This window comes from Engystomops pustulosus, chromosome 3 (genome assembly GCF_040894005.1).
Source record: "Engystomops pustulosus chromosome 3, aEngPut4.maternal, whole genome shotgun sequence".
NCBI lineage: Eukaryota > Metazoa > Chordata > Amphibia > Anura > Leptodactylidae > Engystomops > Engystomops pustulosus.
The window spans coordinates 32,585,084-32,605,280 of NC_092413.1; the positions used below are offsets into that span (position 1 = coordinate 32,585,084).

General features: G+C 43.9%; 1 protein-coding gene across 4 annotated transcripts in view; it reads left to right on the forward strand.

Annotated features, from left to right (window-relative positions):
* The first annotated feature begins 15,234 nt into the window (after positions 1-15,234).
* The window catches only part of KIF16B (kinesin family member 16B), a 217,070-nt gene continuing 212,107 nt past the window's right edge, over positions 15,235-20,197 (forward strand). Inside the window, exon 1 of one of the 4 annotated variants that reach the window (XM_072140434.1) lies at positions 15,235-15,662. In XM_072140434.1, the coding sequence (XP_071996535.1) occupies positions 15,616-15,662 (47 nt within the window). In that variant the 5' untranslated portion in view covers positions 15,235-15,615. The remainder of the gene's footprint in view (positions 15,663-20,197) is intronic. The other 3 variants (XM_072140435.1, XM_072140436.1, XM_072140437.1) reach the window with 3 other exon arrangements.

A 20,197-nucleotide genomic window follows, 5' to 3' on the forward strand; every position in this document is an offset into this window, starting at 1 on the left:
ACATACAGCATATCGCCATGTAGTATAAAATGCATCCAGAGTACAGCCATGTAGTATAAAATGCATCCAGCGTACCGCCATGTAGTATAAAATGCAAACAGCGTACCGCCGTGTAGTATAAAATGCATACAGCGTGCCACCAAGTAGTATAAAATGCATCCAGCGTGCCGCCATGTAGTATAAAATGCATCCAGCGTGCCACCAAGTAGTATAAAATAGATACCGTGTACCACCAAGTAGTATAAAATGCATACAGAATACCACAATGTAGTACAAATGCTGCATATGCATACAGCATATATACACATAAACAAACAGTAGATACAGCATATACACACACAAACATATATACACATATACATATATACACACACATATATACACACACACACATATATAACATATATACACACATATTACATATATATATACACACACACATATTACATACATATATATATACACACATATATATATACACACATATTACATATATATATACACACACATTACATATATATACACATATTACACATATATAAACACATGTTACACATATATATACATATTACACATATATATACATATTATAGCCCGGGAGCTCAGTGCCGGCCGGTGCCGCCCCCTCGTTGAGCAGGAGGCGCGCCGCCTGAGACGAGATGCTCAACTCGCCTCATGGCAGGTGCGCCCCTGCATGTACAGGGAAGCGGGAAAAAAAATCCAAATGCAGTGAAATTGGTAAAAAACTGTATTTGTGCCGTATTCTTGTGGGATTGGATTTTACGGATTTCACTGTAAGCCCCAAATGACAGGTCTACTTTATTCTTTGGGTCGGTACGATTACGGTGATAACAAATAGGTTTTATAATGTTTTCATACATTTAAAAAAATTAAAACCTCATGTACAAAAATTTTGGGGGGGATTTTGCCATCTTCTGGCGCTAATAACTTTTTTATACTTTGGCGTACGGAGCTGTGGTTGGTGTCGTTTTTTGCAGATTTTGATGATGTTTACAATGTTATCATTTTTAGGACAGTGCAACCTTTTGATCACTTTTAATAGAATTTAAAAAAAAATTTTAAATGGCAAAAAAGTGCCATTTTCGACTTTGGGCGCAATTTTCCGTTACGGGGTTAAACGCAGTGAAAAAACATTATAATATTTTGATAGATCGGACATTTTCGTACGTGGTGATACCTAATGTGTTTGTGATTTTTACTGTTTATTTATATTTATATCAGATCTAGGGAAAGGGGATGTGATTTGAGTTTTTAGGTTTTTTTATTATAATTGTTTTTAACTTTTTTGAAATTTTTATTTTTACTATTTTTCAGACTCCCTAGGGTACTTTAACCCTAGGTTGTCTGTAGGATCCTATCATATACTGCCATACTACAGTATGGCAGTATATGGGGATTTTACTCCTCATACAGTACATTACGCCGCCATCCCCCGCCATCTTTTTGAAGCTGCCGGCAGCTTTTCTGGCGGCGATCAGTGGAAAAACACCCACGATCGGTGCTGGCACTGATCGCGGGTGTTACCGGTAAGCCTTTGCTGCAATATGTCGCCAAGACTTACCGGCTATGGAGAGGGCTCAGCCCGCAAGCCCTCTCCATGCACCCGCACCCGGCATGTGACGTAATACTACGTCACATGTCGGTAAGGGGTCAATGTGACTAAGCTGTAATGTCAGGGTCAGCCACTATATAGTGTATGGCACACTTCGAAACCTTCAGGATGGAGAAGAAAAAAATAAGAAAAGAGACAAACCCCTAGTATTCCTGCACTGTGGCCCCCAACCACACTGGATAATGCCCCTCATCCTGTATAATGCCCCTTCCAGAGGCCGCTACTATGTAATGCCTCCTGCACTACGGCCATACACCAAAGTGGTCCATTGTGGACCTCATCTTTAACACCTTGATCGATCCTACAATACATTGCCTTACCACAGTATAATGGTATATGGTGTTTTAGATTACGACAATGCCTGGAGTCATATACAGATGACATCACAGGGAGCGACGACCACAGCCAAGTTGGTGGTGTCCATGTGCTGCTGGCTGTTCCACAATGTCAGAGCTTTAGGCCCCTTCCACACTAGCTTTTTTGACGCGCAGAACTTGCATTGCACTCTGTCCCATTGTTTCCAATGGGCCTTTCCTCATTTGCGTTTTTTTTTCACGCGCGTGCGTGCGTTTGTTTTAACGCGCGTCAAAATCGCAGCTTGCTCTACTTTTGCGTTTCACGCACATTTTTCCCGCCCCATTCAAGTCTATGGAGACGCATCAAAAACGCATTGCACTCGCAAGCATTGCAAGTGCAATGCGAGTGCAATGCGTTTTAAACGGATGGGTTGCTAGGTGACATGAATAATTCTCCTACTCGAGATCGAGCATTTAATTTAAAAAACACAGTGAAAAACAGTGAAGAATAGAATAAAAACAGTGAACACAGTGAAACTGCAATGTGTTCTTCACACACACATATATTGTTCTTCACATGCTATTTTGTTCGCACCGTTCCGCGCGTATCTCCCGACAAGTAAGCAGATGTGCCGAACATCTGTAATCTATTCTTCACTGTGTTTTTCACTGTGTTTTTCACTTAAATGATACTGTGTTCACTGTTTTTATTCTATTATTCACTGTTCTTCACATCTGCTAACTTGTCGGGAGATAATATACGCGCGGAACAGTGAAGAATAGATTGCAGATGTTTGCATACATCTGCTAACTTATCAGAAGACATTCTTTTTCAATTAAATAAAACATTTTATTCCCGAACCATGGTCCCTTTGAAAAATGCTCGAGTCTCCCATTGACTTAAAAAACGGGCGTGAAAAACGCACCGAAAACGCAAGAAAAACGCGAACAACACGCGCGTGAAAAACGCAAAAACGCTAATGACTCCAAGGAAAAATGGAACAAAAACTCAGCCAAAAACGTCAGTTTTTCACGCATTGCACCCTGTCGTGAAATGCAACGCTAGTGTGGAAGGGGCCTTACACTCGCACTGATGGCAGCAACAATCAAGAATTTAAACTTTTACATTTTTCATAATTTATTATATGGTTTTTAAAAATTTGATTTATTTTTTACTATTGTATTATTTCAAGCCCCCTAGGATACTTTAACCCTAGGGGGTCTGATCATTTGCATAATATACTGCAATATTATTATTTATCTATGATGGTTTGCCTCCAACAACGCTAAAGTTCAGGCCTAATGACCAGCCTAAAAGTCTCTATGAGACTATAGGCTGCCATGACAACCGATAAGTGCCTTCTAAAGATGGCACAGGGGAGACCAACTGTTTAAAGATGGCAGCACCTACCAGCAGCAATATTAGGTGCCGAAGTCGGGTTTGACCACAGCACTTAAAAGGTTAACTGTGGCAATCGGTTCCTAAACCAATCAGGACAGTTGTAGGCAGGTGTCAGCTTTGTAATAAAGCCCAGATAGAGAACTCAGCCCATGAGCTCTCTCCATACACCCGCTACCGCACCACAACATACTATATTGTCATGATGTGTGTAAGGGTTAAATAGTAAATTAGATGAAAATGAAAACATAACAGGATAACAGAAAATCAAAAAGATGTGCAGTGACCAGGTATGAGCTGGCCCCAGCGCTATGCTGGGTCTGCCTGGAAACATCGAGGTGTCACCATGTGTTGCTGCTCTCAGGAAGGGATGTAATTATAGGGAACCTGACAATAATATGGTCCAGGCACAACAAAAAGTAAAAATTGTGTCGACACATAGAATATAATCTATAAATCCACAGAAACAGAGAATGTGTCATAAGACAAATAACAATAATCTTTATTAGAACCAAACATAAATAACACCCAAAAGGGTTGATAGATAGTCTAAAACCAATTAAAAATGTACTAGGTACATAACATACAGTATATTACTGATTGGTTCAACAAAACACCTCCTTCACTGAAATAGGTAATATCTGAACTACCACTCAAACTAGTAAGTAAAGATAAACGACATGCAAAAGACCCAAGTATTGCACAAAATCTACCACAAGTATGTAGACCAATACTTAGTGTTAGGTGGCAAGTATACAATCAAATACCAACAAAAGCAAACAAAGGTCTCTACATTACGAGTCAATACACAAGTAGTCTGTATGATGATCAACATCTCATGCTATGTAGCATCAGGGTAGTTCAGTAGTAGAGGAAGTGGTGGAAGGCTTCCCACGCGCTCCGTCTGCCTTCTGAGATACCGTGCTCCCATAAATACCCCCCCCCCCCATCTTACTCACTTTTGCATGTCCTTTATCTTTACTTACTAGTTTGAGTGGTAGTTCAGATATTACCTATTTCAGTGAAGGAGGTGTTATGTTGGTCAACCTCACATGGTTGAACCAACCAGTAATATATGTTATGTACCTAGTACCTAGTACTAGTATGTTGTAATCAGATGAACACATTCCAGATCATGTTTCTTGTAAGACCCAGTATGGTGGCATCGTTCAGAAATTCGACATTGAAGTAAGATGTAAACTGGTGGTATAAAGTCATGGAAGCGGAGAGTTTAACACTGAAGTCAAGCTCTCTCTTCCCCAGAAAGCCCCTTCACTGTAAGGACGCTGTCACAAGGGACATGTTGGCTGCGTTTACAAACGCAGACCAAACCACACCCTTCGGGGCGGCCCGATCACATCAGCGTTTCTACGGAAAAGCCTGCGATGGGGACTGAGCCGCCAGTGTTTTGCATTAAAGTAATGCAAAACACCGGCGGCTTGTTCCCGATCCAGGCGTTTCCGGTGGGTGCGGTTTGGTCTGTGTTTGCAAACGCAGCCAACATGTCCCGTGTGACAGCGCCCTAATTGATGGTCCTACATACAGAGATATCACTAACCAGATCTCCTGAAGTCTGATGGACAATGTCAATCACAGAGTAAAACTCTCCTCTTCCTTGACTTTATACAACTAATTTACATCTCACTTCAAAGTAGATTTTCTGGATGATGACATTTGAGGCATGAGAGAAACAAAAACTAGAAGGTATAACACTGCCTGACAATATACTAATAGTGGTTTATTATATCAATTGCAGATGACAGGTTCCCTTTAACAGTTTTCTTCATACTGAAGAAATCCAGGTGCAAAGCAGTACAAGCAAATCAAAGGCCTGACTTCTCCAATCTCCTCCTTGGCAGAAGAACTGTCAATGCAGAGGTAAGGCCTAGTACCCTGGCCAAAGGGTAAGACCCCAGGGTTAATAGCAGAGTATCCGTGTCTCAGCTTCTTCTTCTAGTTGCTCATGTAAACTGGCAGTCTTCTCCAAGATCTGTGTAGTGCCAATACATTAGGGACTGGGACTGTTCTCTTATATAATAATATAAATATTTCTGTACATACAATGACAATGATGTAGTTTCAAATGCAGTTACACTCTCCTACCTATCAATTCCCACAGCATTTGTGGGAAGGGGAAACGTTCTTGCACAGTGTAACAGCCTGTGAATCTACAACACGGATGGGCTCCGATCATGTCCCCAGAGCCCTCCTGACTCATTAGCATCATTTTAAAATTAGATATTAGAAGGAAGGAGGCAGTGGATAAGAAATATAAGAAGATTACCACAGTCACAGTCATCTGGATCTATGAGTAAGTGTCCCAAAGAATTCTGCCATATACTTACACTGACTCCCCATAATATTCTATGGCAGAAAGTTTTTAAAGTGGTAAATTTACAGACAGCACCTGTCGTTCTAAAGGTCAGGTGCTTTTCTGGTAAACAAGTCTGTTTTTTTCTCTTCAAAACAATCTCTACTATAGCTGTGGAAAATGACTAAGCTTCTCTTTAGTTAGAGATATGCAGTCCGAATCGTCTCTCAATTTTCATTAAACCTTTCTACAGGTCTATACATAGAGTACTAATAAACAGAATGCAAGTGTTGCCTTCATATGTTCAGGGCTCCTCTGATTCAGATGCTTCCCCTCAAAATATGCCCAAATAACAAATTATTAAAGAGACTGCACAGTATATAAAAACAAAGAGATAACAATGAAGTTATGGCTTTTAAAAATCGGAAATTAAAAAGTAAACATGAAGACCAATTAATTACCTCTATATTGATAAAACATTACATCAGTACTGACAATAGATGATGTCACAGCTTATCTCCTCCCGTCCCTGTACAATGACCTCTATATAGATAACACTGACCCATCATTACATCACTACTGACAATAGATGATGTCACAGCTTATCTCCTCCCCCTCCCTGTACAATGATCTATATATAGATAACACTGACCCATCATTACATCACTACTGACAATAGATGATGTCACAGCTTATCTCCTCCCCCTCCCTGTACAATGACCTCTATATAGATAACACTGACCCATCATTACATCACTACTAACAATAGATGATGTCACAGCTTATCTCCTCCCCCTCCCTGTACAATGACCTCTAGATAGATAACACTGACCCATCATTACATCACTACTGACAATAGATGATGTCACAGCTTATCTCCTTCCCCTCCTTGTACAATGACCTCTAGCTAGATAACACTGACCCATCATTACATCACTCCTGACAATAGATGATGTCACAGCTTATCTCCTCCCCCTCCCTGTACAATGACCTATATATAGATAACACTGACCCATCATTACATCACTACTGACAATAGATGATGTCACAGCTTATCTCCTCCTCCTCCCTCTATAATGACCTCTATATAGATAACACTGACCCATCATCACATCACTACTGACAATAGATGATGTCACAGCTTATCTCCTCCCCCTCCCTGTACAATGACCTTTATATAGATAACACTGACCCATCATTACATCACTACTGACAATAGATGATGTCACAGCTTATCTCCTCCCCCTCCCTGTACAATGACCTCTATATAGATAACACTGACCCATCATTACATCACTACTGACAATAGATGATGTCACAGCTTATCTCCACCCCTTCCATGTACAATGACCTCTATATAGATAACACTGACCTCTACTCTGCAAGTGACCAGTAATGTAACTAAACTTGAAAACTCCCTTAAAGGAAATTTACCATCAAAATTCAACATGATAAACCAGGGAGACTTATCTGTGACCTCCTTCCTTCTAAAATCCACATTTTAAATTTATGATAATGAGCCTGAAGGGCTCTGGGTGTGTTTCCGGAACTACATCTATGATGTAGTTTCACATGCAGTTACACTCTTCTACCCACCAATTCCCACAGCACTTGTGGGAAGGGGAAACGCTCATGCATAGTGTAACAGCCTGTGAATCTACAACACGAATGGGCTCCGATCATGTCCCCAGAGCCCTCCCGACTCATTAGCATCATTTTAAAATTAGATATTAGAAGGAAGGAGGCAGTGGATAAGAAATATAAGAAGATTACCACAGCCACAGTCACCTGGATCTATGAGTAAGTGTCCCTGGTTTATCAAGCATGATTTTGATTTTCTTTAACAACTGACATAAAATCCTTCCATTCCAAGTACTGTAAACACATTAAATTCCATATTCTGTAACCATCTCCACTCGTCTCACTCCTAGCGTCCTAGATCAATACAACATGAATGACTTGGAATCACTTCCCTCATCTCTTGTGTTCCACAAATGCTCTTTTTTTTTCTCCTTTTTCAGTGTTTTATTCTATGAGATACTTGACAAAAAAAGCTTTGTTATTAAAATGAGTAATTAATATAGTTAAATGAGCTGGAATTAATTAAGTTGTAACTACTTGACATTTCCGGAGAATTAGTTAGAGCTGCCATAAATGTAATATAATACCTTTTTTTTTATCTCCGCGCTTTATGAAGCGTAAATGAATTGAGCCGAGGTTTAGAGCTAGGATTATCAGCAGAGTGGTAAATGGCAAATCATGTCTGCCATTGCTGATGATCAGATATACTTTTCAGATATGTTTTAATTAAGGGTATTAAAGGTGATATGAATAGCTGAAGCCAATTGAGATTTCACAGCCCTGCAGCCCACACTGCTACTAAACATTCAGAGCAGGCATCTAAATAACCTGTTATTGCCAAAAAAATATTAATCCACATAGTCCATTCACTCGGCCATCTACATTGTGTGCCAGGGTACTTTGCTTTATTTGAAGATTTTGCTATGCAAATTATTGAATATGTATTACTCAATATGTATTGAATGCATTATGTGACTTATATATGAGATTATGGTTCTTCCTCCCCCTCCACGAAATATAAAAAAAATTCTCTCAAATGACATTTGCGCTTTAAGGATACTGGGAGAGATTTATTAGATGTGTCTGAGAGCAGAAATGTTCGAGTTACCCATGGAAACCAATTAGAGCTCAGAAGTGCACTGGAGGGTGTTACCGGAGCCCCTCAGGCTAATACATGGCCCACATAGCACTTCTACCCTACCTGCTGCCTCCACCAGAGATTCTGCTTGCAGATGACATCCCTGTACTCACAGCAGCTCTCGCGCATGTGTGCATGGACACCGTGCAGGGAGCACATTGGCCCTCATTTATCAAAACTGTCTAAAAGTATAACTGTTCTAGTTGCTCATGGGAACCAACCAGAGCTTAGCTTTCATTTTATAAACAGCTGTGGGAAGATGATAGTTGATTGCTGTTTGGTTGCCATTAGCAATTAGAACAATTTTGGCGCCCATTGCCCCCACCAGTATAATACCCCCTAATATATAAAAAGCATGTATAATTTACCCTCCCTTTACATTTAATTTTCCAACTTTTATTTAACTCCCCAAACTTACATATAATACTATCTGCAATCCTACCCCCACTCTTTACATGGTGTGGTCACCTGTCCTCCATCCCCTTAATATTGTGGCCCCCTGTTCTTCACTACCCTCATTCTGTGGCGCCCCACCTCCTCATATTGTGGTCTTCTGTCCACTGATATTGTCCCCATGTGCTTTATCCTCCTCATATTGTGACCTCCTCCTCATACTGTGGTCTCCTGTCCTCCATCTTCCTCATACTATGGCCCACTGTCCTCTTTCCTCGTCATACTGTGGCCTCCTGTCCTCCATCCTCCTCTTCCTGTGGCCTCCTGTCCTCCAGCCTTCTCTACCTGTGGTCTCCTGTCCTCCAGCCTCCTCTTCCTGTGGCCTCCTATCTTCCCCTCCTGTGGCCTCCTGTCCTCCAGCCTCCTCTTCCTGTGGCCTCCTGTCCTCCATCTTGCTCTTTCTGTGGCCCCCTGTCCTCCAGCTTCCTCTTACTGTGGCCCTAGTCCCCTGTTGCGGGGTATTAAACATAAAAAAAATGGTTACTTACCTTCCCTTGTTCCCCCGCAGCAGTCTCACTTACTCTTATCCCGGATTCTGTGACTCGGTGGAGGGGACATGGTCAGTCAAGTGGAGGAGCAACCTCCTCACATGACTCCTTCAGACACGTGAGGAGGTGGCAGGAGCTGATACCGCCTCCTCCTGGCCCCAATCCTTTGGCTGCTCTGCAGCTCCCAAATACCCAGGACGGGACTGTCTCTCTGAATTCGGGATGGTTGGGAGCTATGCTCATATATAGTAATTGTCTGTTTTTATGAGCTTACAGTCTAGTTAATATAGTTTTACTGTATATCAAGGAGCTTTCATTTTAGAAACAGCTATGGGGAAATGAAAGCTGAGCTCTGATTGGTTGCCATGAACAACTAGAATAGTTCTGATCTAAGAGACTTATGATAAATCTCCCCCAATATTCCATGTCCCAATCTGGCCAGTGATTTGTATAAGAGCAAAACTATGTCCTTATCATGAGCATCTTAGTTTTTTGCAGCCGTCCCCCTCCCCCCCTCCCCATTGGCTTGGACGTTCTTGGACCACCTTAGGCTGCCCTGTGTGGCACAGAATTATTATATTATATGGGATGTAGATTGTGCTTTAGCAAAGTCAAGGGTTGTATTCGAGATTTTTGATTCGACCTTTCATCCAACAGCACATCACATGACAACATCAGAACGGGAGATTCCTCAGTATAACCACAACTCACCGGCATTACAGCTGAATTGTATAGGAAACACTTTTCATATACTTTTTACTCCCTTTTAACCCCTTACTGTTGACCTTTCACTTCAGAATGGGTCACGTTAAGTCTTGATGTCCTCCATCTTCCCAATTTCTACTTTCCATGTCATCAGGGCATTTTACTACATTGTGCACTTGTCCATTAAAATTTAAAAAATTCTGCCCATTTACTCCCTGATCCTATCTCTTCTTAGAAGAATTGTTTATTGGCTCCCTCGAAGGGTATTATTTTTGGCCAACCTGCAAGTAAATGTATTTTTGGCCCAAAGCCTTGCAGAATATTGAGTTAGTGAACTGGTTTTTAGCGTTTAGGACGATTCATCAGCATCTGGATAGGAAGAAGCACTTTGGCAGCAAATGGAAAAGCACTAAAAGTTTTTTCGTACTTCATCTGCAAGGAACGGTTCTATCAAAGCAAGGAAATAAATATTAGGCTTTTACGGCCGAATCATCTCGTGGGTTTATTTTTCTCTGTGCTCCGCCAAGTATTTATTTGGGTTTTAAGTTTAATATTGTAATTACCTAGTTTGAAGCGTTTTACGCCGCTCACTTAGATGAATTTTCATCTATACATTATCCGCTGAAATTTAATGGAAAAACATTTGGTAGGCAACAAGAAATGACATGAGTAAATGATTTCCTAAATGGTTTGAGGCTCGGCGGCTTCCCTTTCATACAGATATGCCCACTGTGAATCATAGCATATGTGAAATCATTTGAGAATATTAATCATCTCTACACTTTTCCAATCTTTTTTTCGGGCCAGGCATTCTTGTACCTGTTGGTTTCTCATTTTCTTCTAATGAAAAAAAAAAATTATAACAATGATTATTAATGTGTGTTTTTTTTTTTTTTTAGACTGAAGGATGAGGCAGTCGTTATTTGGGGCTCTTGTATGGATTTCTTTCTTGTTTTGTAATTGTTAGAGAAAAATGGAAACTATTTCAGCGTATTATGTTCATGTTCAGACCTTGTTATTGCTCTTCATTGTAAGGATATGTGGGGAGGATTCCTACAACAGTGGTTTAAGACTTAACCCACTATATGCACATACAAGGGGAGATTTATTATACGCCGCCGCTCGATTGCGGCCAAGCCCCCCTTGTCGCGCCGGATACATCAAGAAGTTTAGGCCTCTTCATGTATCTGGCGAGTGGTGCAGCCAGGTCCAACCTGGCATAGTTTTGTGTAAAAACCAGCAGGTTTCCAAAAGAACGCAGGCACGGGGCAGGAACACGTTGTGTCTGTCCACTACACCGGCTGCTGCATCCCACATGGCACAGAGGTAACGTACAAGCTGTTATAAATCTCCCCTCTTTAAAGGACATCTACCCTCAGTTTGACTAGTACTACTCACATACTCCTTAGGCTGGTGCCACTCGCATCGGCGGTTCCATGGAAACACATTAAATTAACGCAAAACATCCATAGAAACGCCGATGCGATCGGACCGTGGCCCGCCCCGCACCAGCCTTAGGGAACGTTCACACAATGCGTTGCGTCACGTTTTTTGACACATTCCAAAGGCTTCAGCCTTGATCACATGCTGAGGTTGCATTTTAGCAGATGCAGTGGAAACGCAATGTAACCTTAGCATGTGACCAAGGCTGAAGCCTTTGAAATGCGCCGAAAACGCATCAAAAAAACGTGACGCAACGCATCATGTGAACAAACCTCAGGATTTCTATTGCCAAGGTGCATCATTTAAAAATTAATCTTTGATGAAATTGTGCCTTCCTGGGTTATAATAAAAGTTCCAAACAGAAGAAATCCTGAGAGTGCGTCCACACGTCAGATTTTTCAGAAGTTTTTGATGCAAAACCAGGAGTGGAGTGAAAATAGAGCATGAGTAGCACTTCTTAATGATAAGTCCTCACCCATTATGAACCACACTTTCTTTTGGCTTCAAAAACTGCATCTGAAAGACTGGATGTGTGGCTGCACCCTAAGGTTGGTCCGTTTTTACCATCCGTTTGGCTGCTTTGAACCTGTTTATAAGCAGGCAATCGCATTGTAAACGGTCAAAAACGGATGCATTTTTAAAAAGACTGAAAATGCATGCTTCAAAACGGACCAAAAACTTCATGTGTGGCATCACCCTTGGGCACAACACTAGTAGGGACCTTAGGTCATAAATTTCAAGGGGGTGCCTTCAAAATAATAGTCATCAGGGAACAGTTGACAAACTGGTCTGTTTCTTAGCATACGAGGAAGGAGTAGATATTATTGTTTCGGTTCCTCTCATCCATTCCCAGGATGTAGTCTTGTACACTTGAGAAAGGCTCTGCTACCCTGCAACACATTGTGACTTTAAGAAGTCATTAAAATTCAATATATTTCATATCTGTGTACTCTCTTGTGCACCCGAAGTAATAATATCTACTCCTTCCTCAAATACTTTTTATTTTGGTGCACCTTTACCATGAGGTGTGGGATACACTTCTGTCAGCCTTTGCATGTTAACTCTGACGCACACTCCGAACTTAGATCTGGTGCGCTGGAACGCCCCCTAATTTGTGTCGCATGGATGGTAGTGCAGCTGCACCACAAAAGGATTGCGTGCGACACAAATGTGGCAGGCAGTCCAACAGAAAACTGGCGCACGGAGCTTAGTAAATGTGCCCCAATGTGTGACTCTGTTACACGATGCTACTCACGCACTTCTTCTTAAAGGTATTTTTATGGCCCACTGTTCCCATTACACTCCCCCGGTAAGGCATTGTGCAGCCCGGTAACAGAGCCATTTCCTTTTTAATGGCAAAGGGGAATTGCTCCTGTGAATAAAATATCAGTTTTTGGGTTTCTAGTAGTTTTAGTATCGATAAATCTTCCCTGCAAAAAGCACGATTTCCATTTTAATAATGAATTAACCCCAGTATGAAAGCCCCAACAGGCACAGACTTGAATTCTCGGGCCACTTGGAGTTCTATTCTGTAGAATTTATTAACATTATTCTCTCACCATGGATTTTATGTACTTTTATATAAAACTGCTTAAAATGACCTCTGCTTCTGCTCTTCACTATAATAAACCGACTATTTTATAAGAAAGTCCTACTGAAGAGAACAGAGCGTATGCGTTCCTTATAAAATCTTGTACTATATAACACGATGAGGCAAACGCCGCAGGTGCAATGTTATGTTCAGATCGCTTTAATACTGAACATAAGGGCACGAGTTTATTGAAAAAGATTCCAAACAAAGTATATAAAAAAAAAAAAGGAACTACAATCACTTAGTACAGTACACCAAGGAAATAATGCAGAATTCATCTCATAGAAGTGTACGGGGCCGCGCTGCTGCTATCAACAATGCTGTGGCAGAAGAACAATGGCCAGAACCAGAGATGTACGGGGAACCTGTCAGCACCAACGATTTGACACCATACACAAAATTCTGGATGAGGGAACCAGATACTTTCATCGGCTCTGACGGCCAAAACGTTTCAGTGATCAGAAGTTCCCGGTTGGAAGATCCCTTCAACGCGCAGATTCTCACCGACTTATATCCACTCATGTGCAAGAGGAATTAGAGCAAAAAAAAAAAAACTGTGTTGTAAATCACAGGCAACATTTTGGTTACGTGGCGGTATTCAGACAGTACATCAGCCACATTTTACAGAGAAAACACGGTCTGTAATAAAGCTGTAAATCACTGTCACCGCAGATTGTTGACCATCTGTGGTGGGAGCCACTACTAAGGGTGTTATCCTTGAACCTCTGTCTTTCACCCCTATACATCACAAGGAACCAGCTATGGTGGTGGTCACTGTGTGGTTAGCAGCTGGCATAGTCAGGTCAGGTAGCAAAACCAAGAGACAGGTTAAAGGGCTATTCCCATCTGGGCATTCACATTTAATTAATTTGCCATATGTAAAAATTTCTTCAATTGGATGTTATTAAAAAAAAAATGTTTCCGTGTGAAGATAATTTCTCATAAATGTAGTCATGTTGTCCCTTAGAAACGAGATAGCTTCCTTGGATACGACCACCTCACATTTTGGCAGCGGTGGCCACACTGGCGCAGTCAGTCCCGCCTCCTGCGTGCGCACACACACTGGCGCAACCAGTCCCGTCTCCTGCGTGTACGCGCACACACTGGCGCAGTCAGTCCCGTCTCCTGCGTGTACGCGCACACACTGGCGCAGTCAGTCCCGTCTCCTGCGTGTACGCGCACACACTGGCGCAGTCAGTCCCGTCTCCTGCGTGTACGCGCACACACTGGCGCAGTCAGTCCCGTCTCCTGCGTGCACGCGCACACACTGGCGCAGTCAGTCCCGTCTCCCGCGTGCACGCGCACACACTGGCGCAGTCAGTCCCGTCTCCCGCGTGCACGCGCACACACTGGCGCAGTCAGTCCCGTCTCCCGCGTGCACGCGCACACACTGGCGCAGTCAGTCCCGTCTCCCGCGTGCACGCGCACACACTGGCGCAGTCAGTCCCGTCTCCCGCGTGCACGCGCACACACTGGCGCAGTCAGTGCCGCCTCCCGCGTGCACGCGCACACACTGGCGCAGTCAGTGCCGCCTCCCGCGGGCGCGCACACACTGGCGCAGTCAGTGCCGCCTCCCGCGGGCGCGCACACACTGGCGCAGTCAGTGCTGCCTCCCGCGGGCGCGCACACACTGGCGCAGTCAGTGCCGCCTCCCGCGGGCGCGCACACACTGGCGCAGTCAGTGCCGCCTCCCGCGGGCGCGCACACACTGGCGCAGTCAGTCCCCTTTCCTCCGTGCACACACGTGCAGTCAGTCCCCACTCCTCCGTACACACACACACACTGGTGCAGTCAGTTCCCTCTCCTCCGTGAACACACACACTGGTGCAGTCAGTCCCCTCTCCTCCGTGCACACACACACTGGTGCAGTCAGTCCCGTCTCCTGCGTGCACACACGTGCAGTCAGTCCCCTCTCCTCCGTGCACACACGTGCAGTCAGTCCCCTCTCCTCCGTGCACACACGTGCAGTCAGTCCCCTCTCCTCCGTGCACACACGTGCAGTCAGTCCCCACTCCTCCGTACACACAGGGGCAGTCAGTCCCCTCTCCTCGTACACACACGTGCAGTCAGTCCCCACTCCTCCGTACACACAGGGGCAGTCAGTCCCCTCTCCTCGTACACACACGTGCAGTCACACATGGCTCCGCGGCTTCCTGTAATGATTGAGCCGAGTCTTGTGATGTAGAAAGACCCCGCCCCTCCTCCGGGGAGACTCCGCCCTTTCCCGTGACGTCTCCCCTGCCCAGCTCATTCCCTCCCTGTCCTCCCCGCTGCCCCGTGCTCTCCCCTTCCGCCCTGAGTGACAGCTGCTTTGCCCAAATTTAGACTGTGCGTCTTTACTCCAGCAGGTGGGGCGCGTTTATGGCTGGAGCCTGTATAAACATTACAGTGTGGACACAGTGAGGCATGCAGCAGGGGAGCAGATACTACTATAGGACTGTGCATGAGATCTGTGCCCACCTGAGCCTGGCAGCTGGGAGGTAGTGCCAGGAGCACAGTCATCCTCAGTCCTGGCCTGAAGTTTGCTGAAGATTTTGGTGCTGACCAGTGCCCCCGGGTACATCACAGGCATGAGACATGGCGTCCGTCAAGGTGGCAGTGCGAGTGCGCCCCATGAACCGCAGGTAAGTACTCACCTGGAAAGCCACTTACCTGTTACCTGTGTGCGCCTTGTATGTGTGTGTATCACCCCGGGCAATTTAGTTATTTTTGTCTTTGTTGATACTTTTTCTTGTACGATATATAATGTCCACGTAGAAACTTTTCCAACGTGAGGAGCTATGGGTTGCGAACCAAAAATGTTTGTGTGTCTCAAAAATTCATTAAAAGGAAAATAAAAAACGCACCTAATCTTAGACCTTTCTTGTGCAACTTGTGACTCGGAGTCGCACAGATATTTTGCCGAAGTCGTTTGAAATGATTTTTCAGCTTCACTAATGTTAATGACTAGGTCGATTACATGGAAAATGTCCCGGTACAACTTATACCGGATTTTTAGAAATGTATTAAAAATGTAGTAAAAGGTAAAAAAAAACAATCTGGGAACTCTGCAGCGACTGATCTGATGCAGGTGGGTCTCAATGGGAACTCGGGGCACGTTCGCACGTGCCGCTAGCGTTCATAACGCGACACTAGCACACAGGGGGCGGGGCTCGGGCCGATCACATAAAGGAAATCTACCATTATTATCCATCATGATAAACCAGCGACATTACTCATAGATCCAGGCACTGTGACTGTGGTAATCTTCTTATATGTGTTATACATGGCCGCCTTCCTTCTAATATCAACTTTTTAAGTTGTGCAAATGAGTCAGAAGGGCTCCTGCGGTGTTACCAGAGCCCCTCTGTGCTCGGGCTTTATAAGTTGTTACACAGACTCCTACACCTTCAGCAAGTGCTCCGGCACAGTGTAGCAGCCTGTGAAGCTGCGGCACGGAGTGGCTCTAGTTACACCCCCCAGAGACCACCTGCATCATTTGCATAATTTTAAAAGGTGATGTTAGAAGGAAGGAGGCCAAGGAAGACAAATATAAGAAGATTACCACAGTCCCGGTACCTGGATCTATGAGTAATGTCCCTGGTGTATCATGATGGATTCTGATGGTAGATTTCCTTTTAAAGGGGTTGCCTAGTGTATACATCTTCACATCAGGTCAGATGGGATATAACACACAAAACAGCTGCCCTCAGTAGGTTCCTGGAAGTTTAGAGCTCCCTACACTGTGTAGTGGCTGTGTCGTGCTACTACTGGTTGTGATTACACCAAGATTGATTTAGTGTAAAATGCAACCTGTCCACACATTAATCACTGTGGCTCACACTAGATTATATATTAGATGTGTCCATGTTCCTTTTTTTTTTTTTTTTTTTACACCGATTTCCCCCCCCCCCCTCCCCCCCCCTTTCCAAATTTGGGTGCACGTTGTTACATCTTAGGCCAGGGACTCTTTCTCCATAAAACAGTTGCTGCAATTTTGACTAGTATCCACGGGATAGAGGAGAATAATCTAATTACTGGTGGTCCGTCGGCTGGGACCCTCACTGCTCAAACGCTAACCCTTCTCAGTAGTAGGTGGAACATGTGTCCTGCCCCTCCATCCAATACTATGGGAGTGTTGGAAGTTGCAGAGCATAGTGCTGGGGTATCTCCAGAACTTCAATTTCTGTCTGTGAGAGCGCTGTGCACAGCAACTTCCCACGCTTCCATAGCCGTGAACAGAGCGGCAGGACTCTCAAGTTATCGCTCCAACACTGGTACTTGTTATTATTGGGGGGCCCCATCAGTAGAACCCACCCCTATTATATCCATTGTATAATAGACAACAATCAAACTTGATACAATCCCTTGAGGAAACCGACGAAAAAAAATGTCCGAACCGGCTGTAATATTCCTGCCTTTACCTTGGTGTACTGCCCTCTTGTGGTCATCTTATAGTGAAAAATCAGGTAATCTCACTATAAAGAGTCTGTGTGTATCTCTGGCCTAAAGAGGAAGCCCGGAATAGCTGGAATAGTCACCTCCAACACTGTTACAATAAGCGCCCAGTCATTAAAGTGTCTTTATTACATTACAGCTGATCTTGGTGAAGATGTTGCCCCTTTTAGGTTCCAACCTCTACTGCGCCAATCATTGGCAGGTCTTCTGAACTTGGTACAGACACCTGAATACTGAGCAGACAGGAATGTGTCCCAGACTTGTGGCACGTGAGCCAAAACCAAACAGCAGCTGCCACCAGGATGTCACCGCCCGAGGAAGTAAACACAAGTGCAGATGGCGTCTGCCAAATGATGAGGCGGGCGCTCAGAGGGGGATAGATTTTATATAGCTTTCACTTTCTCAGGGGGTTTGTTCCCTCCATGGGAGAGGGTTTGTTGCCCACTTTGTTCCCTCCATGGGATTCAACGGATCTTGTCAAAATGTACAGACCAGAAACATAGAGGATGTCTATCTTACTGGAGAGCCAAATTATGGGAATTTTTTTGGCTGTCGGAGAGTTAAAGTGAAAGTTTTATGCACCTCCTCTAATTCTTTGCAATTTTTCTGTAGTCCTTACCGTTCCTGAACAATCACTGCCCCTTTACTTTCGGCTTTTTATATGATCTGGTTGTGAACACCTGTAAATCACGGATCGTGCGTTGGCTGGATTCCACAAACTGACAACAATTCAGGGATGGGACTCTGTCCATTTTAGTTATATATGATGCATGGGGTCCCTGCTTTCCTGCTGAACAACAGCACTGTACTATGATTATGATTACAGCAGGGAAGCAGGGACTCCTTATATCATAGATCACTATGATGCTTGGAGTCCCATGCTCTGCACTGTGGTCGGTCTGTGAAAGCCAGCCAGTCTATGGTTGTTGATTCATAGACCAACCACATTTGACTCTACACTGTCAGGTGGGCGGTGCTGGACATTTTGCTCCAGTCCACTTAACAATAAAGAGTGTAATTAGCATACTGTGTGCCAAATTTGACGCTATTGATTGTTCAGGAATGATGAGGGGATAGAGGAAAAAATTGAGATGCTCTATTTAAGGAATCGGTAGAAAGTTCCCCTTTTCTGTTACAAAGCTGATTCATCCTCTTATGTCCTATATGGTCAGAAAATATAGACAAAACAATGCTCCCCTTTTCACTTTCCTTAATTTAATTCTTTTTCTCCGACTCTGGGTTTGATATGATGACATCATCATGCACAGCCGTGAGCTTCAGAGATAAGAGGAGGAGAAGACTACTGCAGGGGAATATGGAAAGGTAAGTATCTGGTTATGTCTTCATCCCATTACCAATGGTTTCTATGGTCCGGTGGTTGGGTTTTCACTGTGACTTTCAAACTTTGCCGCGGTTTACCGCTTCATGATTGCCATACGGCTAAAAACATCCTAATTGCACATACCCCATGCAGATAGCACTTCTATAGATGTCAATACAGTGACCCACTTCAAATAGCTATTTCCCCATGTAGCCGAACATGGGGAAGGGAGACAAAATGATACATATTCTTAATGGGGGGCTCTTTAGTATAGGTCATCAATAGCAGATCGTGGGGGTGCAACCGAACCCTCACCATTAAGTCATGAGAGTAAAAAATGGAGGAATAAACCAGTAGCAGCACCGGTATAAGTAAGGCCCCATGCACACAGCCGTAATTGTGCAGCCAGGTTACGACCACAATACAGGTCTATTACAGCGGGTCACGTTGCGATGAGCACACAGTGTACAGGATATCCTTGGCGCATGTTGTCTGGTTGCAGCGGGCACATCATGTGATGCTCCAGGCACAGCGTCTGGTAATGGTTGAGCTATTTTATATTCTGTCAGCGATTGTACATAAGCAATCATAATTTCCTATCCTCGTAGGCAGCTGCATAGAGAGCGTTTATCTGGTAATTGTATCTCTCTGCTAGACTTTGATTTTTGTCTCGGAGACGCTAAGTTCTTTCATAGTTTTTAAAAAAAAATGTTTTATACTATTTATATCTTTAACTCAAGAAACATCACTGTATCATGGAATAGATCACCGCATATTGTACCTGACTGCAATACCAGATGTAGCCTCTACACTGGAGGGGCAGTGCTGCTGTTTGTCTTATCCCCTGTACTGTGTCATCACTGTGTGCGTTATCCCTTGTACTGTGACATCACTATGTGCGTTATCCCTTGTACTGTGACATCACTGTGTGCGTTATACCTTGTACTGTGACATCACTGTGTGCGTTGTTCCCTGTACTGTGACATCACTGTGTGCGTTGTTCCTTGTACTGTGACATCACTGTGTGCGTTGTTCCCTGTACTGTGACATCACTGTGTGCGTTGTTCCCTGTACTGTGACATCACTGTGTGCGTTGTCCCTTGTACTGTGACATCGCTGTGTGCGTTGTCCCTTGTACTGTGACATCGCTGTGTGCGTTGTCCCTTGTATTGTGACATCGCTGTGTGCGTTGTCCCTTGTACTGTGACATCGCTGTGTGCGTTGTCCCTTGTATTGTGACATCGCTGTGTGCGTTGTTCCCTGCACTGTGACATCGCTGTGTGCGTTGTCCCTTGTACTGTGACATCGCTGTGTGCGTTGTCCCTTGTACTGTGACATCGCTGTGTGCGTTGTCCCTTGTACTGTGACATCGCTGTGTGCGTTGTCCCTTGTACTGTGACA